Here is a 10966-nt window from a genome sequence, read left to right as displayed (position 1 = left end):
TAGCTAGGCTGAATTTCTTGCCTTTCCCTCCCCTACTCAGCAAATTTTCTTACCTCAGTAAAGCATCTAAGCCAGGTAGATCAGATTTCAAACCATACTTTTAGTTTAGCATAATTTAGTGTAATAGGTGATTAATCTGCTTTTTGATGCTCCTCCTTTTTTAGTGTGTTTTTTTGGATAGAGAGCAATGGAAGCATGAAATTCTGTCATATATGAGTAACTGGAGATTGAGATCCAAAAGGAGAAGCTGCTGCTAAAAAGCTGCTAAAGATACAAGCCGTATTAGCTATTTTTATTCACTGATACCACTCAGATTTATGCATTTTGGATTTAGTAATATTTTTATTTGTTTCTGCATGATCTGGTTATTGCTGAAATGCTACTAGGTGAGGTGACTAGACAGAAAAGTATATTCTTGTCATACAGGTAATTTATGATAACATTTTAAAACACCAAGGTAAATGGTGCTAATAGTTGCAGCCAGAATTCACACAAACATGCTTGAAAGTTACTGATAATCCTGATACAGTACAGTACAGTGTGACTTTTCGTAAAGTTTCCAATGAAAAGTGGCAAAGCAACTAGCGGGCTGTGTTGAATGATTTCAGTAGGTGATTAGGCCCATGAGTACTTAGCAATTGCTATCATGTATTAGGCGGCACTTCAGAAGCTTGAGATAGTTGTCAATTTTGTGGGAATCTCTGCGGAGGCAATGCAGCAGATTGTAAAAGGCAAAGAGTCGGGAGTCCTCATCAGCAAGCTGCAGGGATGGAAGGCCTGCCCACTGAGAGTAGACTTCATTTCCTATGTCACCAGGATGAACCTAAAGACACAAAATGACATTGTACTAATGAAACTGACTGGAGGTAGAGTGGAGTATTAAGAAATACCATCCATGAGGAATGCTAATTAGTAGTGTACAGCTTGTAAAGTATTTTCTGTTATGGCTGTCTGGTATAATGTTGTATATCCCTGGTGATTTTGAGTGGACCTCTATGAGATTTTTCAGTTTACTTCCCTATAATATGCAAAGCGCTTAACGGCATCAGTAGTGTTTTAATAGATCCAGTGTTTTTGCCAATATTTAGTGGAATCTGACTCTGCAGAGAAATCGAACCTTCTGTCATGTATGGGCTCATCAGTGACATCTCTTTTTGGTTCCCTCCACCTTAAAATCTATGTAAGTATTTCTTCTCAGAAATTTGTGTGTATCTTCAGCTTTGTCTTCAGCCTGTCTCTTAGATAATATCTCTGGTATGGGCAGCTTCAAGAACATGTTCCTAGACACATCTTCAAACAGTACATCTTCATGTCATATTTCATTTAAAAAAAAAATCTCTGAGTGATACAGTCACCTCTAATGTTAGAAAGCTACATGTAGGAACTCATGTAATCAGGTAGAATCTGAGATGAATATTGGTTTAGGCCTCCTCATTTGAAAGAGGCAGTCATTCATTTTCTCAAATTGTAGAAATCTGCCTTTCATAGCATGAAGAAAATCTGTGCCTATTGCTACTTGTGAATCCTATTTCCTACCAGTTATACTTTGTGAAAGCACGTGGGAGAGTATCTGTGGAGTCTCTCTCACTCAGTCTAAGCAACTGGAAAAAGAACCAGCAGACCTGCTATCACTCAAAATGATGGTTTGACATTAATGAACTTCCCAGTCTTGTCTCCAAACCCCTTTTGTAAATAATTTGAATGAGAAGGTGGTGACACAGTATGTACCAGCACCTGACTTCCACTGTTATCTTGGATCCCCTTCTGCAAGATTTTACACTTGGATATGGGATAGAGATGTATTTGATTACACTGATAAATGCATTTGTGGCCTGGATGGGATAAAGTTTCTGAGTAAATAGACAGATGCTAGAGAGAGACCATGTGTGAGCCAGTAGAAGGTAGAAGATACAGTGATGGTGGCACTCTTAATGCTGTTCAACTATTCATAGCCTAAGCAAAAGCCAGTAAAGTCAGAAACTCTTATTAACATCTAGCTTACTGACAGAATGATATATAGGGTCTGCCAGAGGCCCCTTGAAAAATAAACAAACTAGAGCTGCTTTTATTCAGGAAAGCTTTCAGTCAATTACTGATAACAAAGGGTATTTGAGTGTGGGTTTTGTCAGGTTAGCCCTGTGGTCTAACCTTACAAAAGTATGGAGAACCAAGTCGGAGCCAGAGTTCTGAGGAACCAGTATGGTGGGAAGAGAGAAATGAAAGTTGCCTCGATTACTTAGCTATATGCCACATCTTTGCAATAGGCAAACTTTAAGAACAGTTTTAAACATTCTGTTGATTTCTTAAAACTTTACACAATACCTATGTGTATACAGACATGTATAAATACATCTATACAAACATTTAAATATGTACATACAAAAACAACACAGACACATCCTAAAAACATTTAGGATTGCRCATTCAAAACACTCAGAATGAAGTTTGCCAATCCTGATGATTACGCCTGCCATTAAAGTAGGACTGGACTATGCTGGATTGTTCTAGGCCAGTCACATCACATGGTCTCTTTACAAATCATAAGATGCCCAAAAAAGTTACAGCTGACATGTTCTTGGATTCAGCTGTCTGTGATTGGCTCCCTTTTCTTCCTTTGCATCTACCATTTCCTTTCTTATTCCAAGTAGGGAGAGCCTACTACTGTATGTGGCTTTCTTACAGCAACAGGCTGGAAGAATGTTAAGGATCTAGTACTTACCCGTCCAACTATTTTCTCCATTCCTTCTAGAAGTCGCTTGTTTTGTTCCTCAATCTCTACAGCCTTCCAGAGGATGGTGTCTGGAGCTTCTTTGATTCTTTGTACTTCAGATGCCAGATGGATCAGGGGATCATTCCAGGAGCGCAGTACACCCACTACTAAATTCAGCAGGTCTTCATGCTGCTCATCCACGTTAAGAAGAGGCAGTTAAAACAGGAAGGCTATGTGCTGGCAGTGCGAGGCGGAAGTTAGAGCAGTGTCCGTAGTGTCAGGGGAATTATTCCAAGACCTTCCATTGACTGTGCCCTCTTTCAAGTGAATTTTCTGTCTTAGATACCTCTGCACAACTGCATTTTTGCAATTTGTCATTCTTACCCACATGTTTTACTGTAATAGCACAAATGGTTATAATATCATAATGGAAGATATCACTAAAGCTTTTGCGCGTTACAGGCTAGTGGGCACAACTGTTTCATCTCTGTGAAGAAAGCTAATCTGATTTTTAATGAACATTTTAAAGTCCTATGACAATTTTTTAAAAAATGGAAAATGCTTATTATGGTAAACCACTTAATAGCTTTTATTACCTCTATATAACTCATCTCCAGTGATAGTTCTCTGGTTTTAAAATGTTTCTTTCTTGTGGGCAAATAAAAATTCAAAAAGCTCACGGCTATGGTACTTTTCAACCATTTCCCCTTTGCTAGATGCACTGGATCTTAACACCATCAGACTTCTGTTCTGTTCCCAGCACTGTGAATTCCAGTGCTCCCAAGAGGACTTCTGAACTACAGACTGAGAACATGATGCAACGGGGGTTGCAAGACTATTTTTGCCTTGAAACTGATAAAAAATGTATCTCTGGCACTTTCCCATTCATACACCTATGCTTACTTTTTTTATCCAGAGTATTTTCAGGTATTAAAGTTGTATCTGTGAGCATAGGCTGAGCAAGACTATCTTCATCTTTATTTATCATTATTAAATTGACATATGTAGCATGTTTCTTTTTACAAGTAGTTTGCTATATTTCGCATTAAAGTCTCTGTACCTGGATGATGATGTGACCACTTTTACCTACTGTTAACTGCAAGATTATCTGTTCAGTATCTGTTTGGTAATGTCAATGCCTTCAGTTACTGGGAAGACATTTAACTTACAGTATTCACTATAAAGCCAATCTATTTTTCTGTTTATTAATAATTGTTGTTAGATGTTTTAAAATAACACTCAAAGGTTGTAGTGTGCTGAGTCTGTAGGAGCTGGCTTTTCTCCATGAGGCTGACTGGAAATAAGATTCAATGACTGAATGCAACATACAGGAAAAGGGAAAGAAGATGAGAGTTACTGAACTTATGTACTCTTTATAGTTTGTAACTTAATATCAGCAAATGTTAAATCAACATTTCTTGGTTTTTGATGCTTTCCTCTTCCTGGCTTTTTTATTCTGAATGACCTATTTCCCTCTCTCCATGTTTGCTGCCTCTTTATTCCTTTTCCCCTCTCCTTTATCTCACACTGAATGCATTAGGAATGGGACTTACGTGAATCTGCTGAGCTTGTTCCTTGTCTTCAGGAGTGGTTAGGGAGGAAGTGTGGCAGCCATTAACAGCTTTTGTAATAAAACCCCGGCCCTGAGCATAGCGTTCATCCTGCAGATTAGCAAGAACAGGCATTATTGAAACAATTAAGTAAGAAGAGATGCAATTTCAGACAATATATTAGGTAATTGTTGTTCCATTGCTTTTATCACTGCTTTTATGCTGTAAAGGTCAAAAGTTTCAAGTGAATATTTAGATTGAAACTGGCACCCAGCAAAGGAAACTTGTCCCATAGATAAAGAATGATGGGAAAATGGTATATTTTAATAGAAGTGTTGAGGATTTTAGTAACGGTCAAAATTATAAGTAGATGTGGTCAGTACTGGGACTATCGCCTTCTGTAAAGTAGTCATATTTGTTAACTTACTGAGGGATTTCATATGTTAACATATGTTTGTGCTTAGAAAAGGCAGAGTACTTACAAATTCATTGAATATTTCTGAAGAGAGGAAGTGGATGTAGTGTGAAAGTTTAACTGCCCGATCAAAAAGTTCCGCAAGGGAGACTTGGCAATTGACAGATCCATTGGGACAGATTGGCAAGGATGTCACTCCTTTCTTTGTCAGGAACATGTTGGACACCAGAAGGACCACCAGCAACAAACCTATTCAGGTTTAAAATACACCAAAACAGAATCACATTGACACATACTGCACTTAGAAGTAAGTATCAGGGCCAGAAGTAACTGATCAGAATGTGGGAAGATGTTCCCTGTGCTCAGTCACATGGCTCAGATTACCCATTGCACTAGCTGCTGAAAATGGATGGAGGAAGAAAGCACTATCACTCTATTACCCCTTTCTCCCTTCCATCATCCTAGTTATGTAGCAGAGACTGTTAGAGGTTGAGGGGACAAGGTAACCTATGTTACAGTACACTGTATTCAGAACAGTCTCTTACCATTGTGCCTGACTTTATTACATAGTGATAAATGGACGAAAAAAATCAAACTTCTTCACTGTGTAAATATAGATACATAATTATATTTGCACAGATATATAAGTTTGGAAAGTAGGTTGTTCCCTCTTTTTCTTCTCCTCCTCCCACGGGTCCTTTTCTTCTTTGCAAACATTTGGAGTTTAAATTAATTTTGTGGGAGGGTGGTTAGGTCACTCTCTTAAGGTTTTGATTGTCCTGGGAGTTCCTTCAGAAGATTTCCAGCAGCTGTGCTGCTTTACTTTTTAGCATTTAACCCTAAATTGCCTATTGCTAAGAAAACATAGAGAACATTTGACTTTTTTCCTGAGCTTCTGAAACTGATATAGGGGACTTCTAAAAGACAAAAACTCACCTGTTTAAAACTTTTAATATTAACTTAATAGAGTCAAGTTTTCTACTCACCAAAATAAAATATGCACAAAACCCAAACCTTTAAAAGCGATATTGGGTAAATGAGCATACTCATTCAAAGAATACTGTTCTGTGTTCTGAGAGTTTCAGTGCTGGAAATTGGCCTGCTATATGCTTTGATTCAGCTGACTTATTATCAGTGCTAAATTCAAATGTACTCCATAAATCAGCAGAGCCCTCCCCACTGTTATCATGTGATAGGTTTTTTTATAGTTGTCATTTTAAGAAAAGTACACCTATTTACACTGTATTGAAGTAAGCCCTCTTCCTTCCCCATAAACAAGGTACATTCAGCATGCTGCAGTTAGAAGCATATTCTGGGGAATAATTCTATGAATAAGAAAACCCGAGACCTGTTGGCTTAGGAAGTTGAAAATGGTTTTGAAACCATTCAGTTCTAAATTACTAGACTACTTCTGGATTTTGTGGATAATGACTCGGTCACTGTCTTCTGACAGCTATGCAGTGGTGTCTGGCAGTAGCAAAGCAGTCTGGATCCAGCCCTTGGTGTGCAGGTGTCCCATCTGTCAAGCCAATTATCTGTGACACTCATCAGCACAAGGATAGTCTTAGGAAACCAAAGACTGAGTATAAAAGGGATCAAGCTGCCTTCTAATTTGCAGGTTTGAACATTAAACATTTGAGATGGAGGCAACTTTCACCAGTACTGGAAGTTTCTTCCAGTCACTGGTGGCTGGAAGACCTCAGTTTCTACAGCTGTAATCTTTCAGTTACTTCCTAATTCAATTTAAATTTAAAGAAGCATAGAAGTTAACAGCAAGCGAATGGCAAAAGTCTTACCTTTCAGTGAAGCCCCCTTGTTGCCCATGGTAGGGATCCTATATGGTGACTTGCTCTACCAAAAGGAAGTCTAAATACTTGCTCTTATTTTCTGAACATGCCAGATTTATATACACCATCCAGGGTCCATTTTGCATACATTCAGCAGGTCATGGAGTTTACCTCGATAATTACAAACATCAAATTGCCTTTCTTTCACATTCATATTCAGTATTTTTTGGTTTTTTATTTTTAACTGTGAGAGGGAATTTCATTAACAAGTTCAGTTGTGGGATCCTAAGTATGGTTGGATGAAGAAAGATCCAAAATTTTTCCTGAATTGAGTGCAAATGCCATTGATCCTAGAATGCTCTAGTTATCAATTCTGAGACATATATGCTCAATGTTTATAGCCTGCTATTTCCTCTCCCCACAGCTGCCTTCTCATTCTTCCTGGTCTTCTCAGTCATCCAAGCTTACTTATGTTAAAATTCTGGCTATTTTGAAGGGGAGAAAACAGATTTTACAATGTCCACAGAGAGAAACAGCATAAATTATACTGAAATTCATCCAGAGAAATGGAAATGGAGGCTCCTGGAAAGACAGTTCACTCTCTGTAAAGCTATGACATTCTGGGTATATAACTCTAATACTTAAAAAAAAGATTACACAGCTCAAATCATTAAATAATTGGTCCTCAATCTGAAAGATGTTTAGAGAAAAGGCAGCAGTTTTTCTATTAAAAAATAAATATTTTGCAACAATCAAAGATGAAGAAGTTAAATATTTACTGTTTAATCACAAGTGTTTACTGATTAAATTAGTATTATAAAAAACCTACAAAAACACGAGGTTAATTTCTATACTTAAAAACGCTTTGCGTAAAAGATTTGCATGTCCACCATACTCAAAATACATGTTGTCGTAATTAGTGGGATTTGTTTCCAGATCTGATGCGTTTGCGATAATCTACAAACTAATCTCAGCAGTTTAGCTCTGTTTTTTCGTTATTTGAGGCTCATCTGTATGAATATGTTAGCAAACGTGTAATCTCTCATCTGTTTCTCAGATCCATTTACCTATGGAAAGACCTTCCAAATTAGATGATTATAATGAATAAGGTGTACAGTGTTAATGAATTTTCTTGCCTTTAGACAACTTGTTCCATACTTGTATAACAGATGTGTATGTTACCATGTATCCTTCATTATTTCATAACTATGGACATGATTCTTGAAGGAGTTATAAACCACGGAGAAGAAAAGTAGAGTGCTTTACTCTCTAGAGGGTAAACCATGGAGGGTATCCATTGGGAGGAGGTAACAAAAGGAGATGTGTGAACCACAGGCCAGAACAGGTAGCAAGTGGTCTGTTTCTGCTAAGGTCTAGGATTATTACTAGAATGGTGTGTTGCATATATATAAACTTACAAGGGTACAAAAACAAGGCTGGATCTGGTTTGAGGCCTTACTGGGTAAATGAAGCAGTTGCCTGCAGCAGAGAAAAGTAGCAATCTGATGAAGAGAATAAAATTAGAATAGGGCTATGATCAAAACTCTGCAGTGGATGTTGAAAAAACAGCCATCTTATAAACCACAGCCACATGTTTTATGCTCTTTATTTAATTTAGCTACATTTGAAAAACTTACCCAACATTACAGGTGCACTTGAAATATCCTGGTATCTAATAGTATTAGAAGAGACCTGTGAATAAAGGGAACAAAAATTTCACAGCTCATGATCACAACCCCAAGAGCAGAAAGTGCTGTTTATGGCTCCAGACCTACCAATCACTCTTGCATTTACTGGTCTGCTTTACTTGGCATTTTGAGAGGAGGGTAGTGATACCAAAATAAGGTACAGAGTTAATATCAGGGCGTAGATAACAAAGGAAATTATTCACAAAGGCAAAAGCTAATCTGCCTAGGCACCTTCCACCATTACTGGAAAGAGAGAGAGAGAGACTCCTCTCAGGCCCAGCAGAAGCACCTGAAGTCAGGATCCTCATATAAATTGCCATCTAGAAAAGCCACTCTCTTGCTTTATAAGGGGAGACAAATTCCTTAAATGTAGATCACAGAGGAGTGGTTTGTATGAAACCATTGCATGATAATTTAATTAAAGCATTCTAGCCCTTAATAATATACTTTGCTTTTCTCTTGTGCCTTTCATCCTGAAATCCCCAAATATTTTACAGACATGACTGGATTAAATTCTCAACAATTAAGAATCATAGGCAGAGGGAGAGAGGAAACTCTCTGTAAAGTATGTAAACATAAAGGTAAACTTTTTTATCAGATGTAAGAACCGATGTAGAGGTTAAGATGTTTATTCATGGTTGCACAGGAAGTCTTTGGGGAAAAAAAAAAAGAACTCCCAATTCCTAGACCAGTGCTTTAAGTAAAGACTATCATTCCATACTAGAGCCAAAAAGAAAACAAAGGTGAGAGAAGAGAAAGGAGAGGGAAAAGTATACGAGAAATATACAATATACAATTTCTTGTATACAAGTATACAAGAAATATATAAGTGTAAATATGAATTTTTTTAATAAGTTAGATATTGGGTTCTATTTAAAAGTTGAGAATAAAATTTAGAGTAGCTGAAAATGCTTACTGGAATAAAAAAAGTGTATAGTAAATAGGGTTTAGAACACAACACTATTTATAATGTAGAAAATCCAATTTTTGCTTAAGGCAGATATGTGTAACATGCATATGTACCCTGGAATCTCCCTTCCACCTTTTAAAAGAGGCCTGAATTTATATTCTACAAAGGAGAAATCTGGGACTTGGCATCCCATCTCCTCTGACTGTTCCTTGAAGCTTGGTAAAAGGACCTGATCCTAGCCCCTGATAGCCTCCTAATTCTGACGGAACTTCAGGAGAGTATTGTAAATAGTTGGGCAAGCATCAGTACTGAGGGGAAAATTCCTGCAGACAACTTGTTAAAGAACTACAAAACACAACTGTAATTATCAGTATGTTTCCATCTCCCTTCAGGTCTTTTGCTTTTGCCTTAGGAATGTAATTCAATTCATATTTTCTAAATTATGATATTGCTTTTATGTTCAAGGGCTTTTCTGACAATAACAAAATTATTAGATTGTTACACACAATGTAAACAAATATGCCAAAAGAAGGTCTTACAGTGTGCAGACTTTATATATCTTTTAGCTCATTCCTAGTGCTTCATAGGCATTACAATGACATATCAATATTACAGATAAGAGACTTTGTATTTAGTGCTCATTTCTTAATAATCTTATCTTTCCAGCTCATATCAGGTTGCAGGTCATGAGTTACTGTCAATTTTTGATTAGGAATTATTGATCAGTGCTGAAAGACTGAACATTCCTATCCTCATTTTTTATCTCATTTAAAGTTTTTGAGATGTGCRGTGTTGTGTCTCATTGATAGCTACCACACAGGAATGAAAAATGTTCCAATAGAATAGAATAATTTTATTTGCAGAATACATATATTTAAGTAGGTGAATTTAAGACTGGTTAATATCACTGGATTTTGTCATTCATTGAGCTGTAAGTATCTTTATTTAAGAACAGAATGTTAATGCAGAAATTTGAAACTCCCTCAAATTTTTGGCTATGTTTTTCAAATAAGATCCCCAAATTATGTACACAGACAATTGAGCATGCAAAACTGAATGGGCAAATAAAATTCTTATATATGATCTGAATGTGTGACTCTTCTAAAACACAACAAAACAAAAGGTTTCTGTATTCCTAAGTTGCATATGTATGTTGGAGTCAAAATACTGAATACGGTTGTTCTTGTCTTCCGTTTATAGAACAGTTTATAAAGTTACCCAATCAATCAACTTCATTTACTGGTTGGCTTTGGAAAGATACAAAACTATTTGATCTGGATCAAAAAACATCCTCGCAGCACTTTAACATTTCCAACATGTGGAAAATACATTTAGAGGAGGAGTATAAACAAAATATTTTTTGAATCCAGATACTTTCAGAAGACAAATATTTTGTCTTTTCTGATTATTCTCTATAATCTTCAAGATTTGAATCTTTCTTGCAAAATCTAGTGATTTTGCTGGGATTCTGTAAAACAAAGGCTCTTCGTCCCCCTGTTTTTCATGTAAGGAATGGAAGAATTTAAAATACATTCTCTCCAAATGTTTGGCTCAGTAGAAACAGCTAAATGGGGACGGAATACTTTCTTAGTGTGATCTCTGCATGAAGTCTGGTAACAAATAGATAAGAACATACGGGAAAATGGTTCCATATGGAGAAAAAAAAGGTGGAAATCTTTGGGAGATTTTCAGTTGGCTTTTAATTTAAGTACCAGTGTGATTTCATACAATTTTAGAAGTAGACATAAAAATAACATGGCAGAACATGTTTCAAAAATCATTTATCAACATTCCCACTATGATGATGCACACCCAAGTGCACCATGAAATATTAAGTGTGAATCCCAAGCAGGAGTCCAGCTAACAATAGCTGAGAGAACAGCGGAATTCACAAAAAGCAAAGCAA

The 10966-nt window shown here is 36.8% G+C and overlaps 1 protein-coding gene across 1 annotated transcript; it reads right to left on the bottom strand.

The window, feature by feature from the left end:
- Positions 1–351: 351 nt before the first annotated feature.
- On the bottom strand, positions 352–6814 carry PRL (prolactin). Its single transcript, XM_026088605.1, has 5 exons — positions 6472–6814; positions 4743–4924; positions 4264–4371; positions 2720–2899; positions 352–823 (listed from the first exon to the last, which is right to left on the bottom strand). Exons 1-5 carry the CDS (start codon positions 6497–6499, stop codon positions 632–634), a joined length of 690 nt encoding a protein of 229 aa, XP_025944390.1. The 5' UTR covers positions 6500–6814; the 3' UTR covers positions 352–631.
- Between the last annotated feature and the right edge of the window lie 4152 nt (positions 6815–10966).

This window comes from Apteryx rowi, unplaced genomic scaffold, assembly GCF_003343035.1.
Source record: "Apteryx rowi isolate R43461 unplaced genomic scaffold, aptRow1 scaffold_777, whole genome shotgun sequence".
Classification (NCBI taxonomy): domain Eukaryota; kingdom Metazoa; phylum Chordata; class Aves; order Apterygiformes; family Apterygidae; genus Apteryx; species Apteryx rowi.
This window is presented reverse-complemented; position numbering and strand designations above follow the sequence as displayed.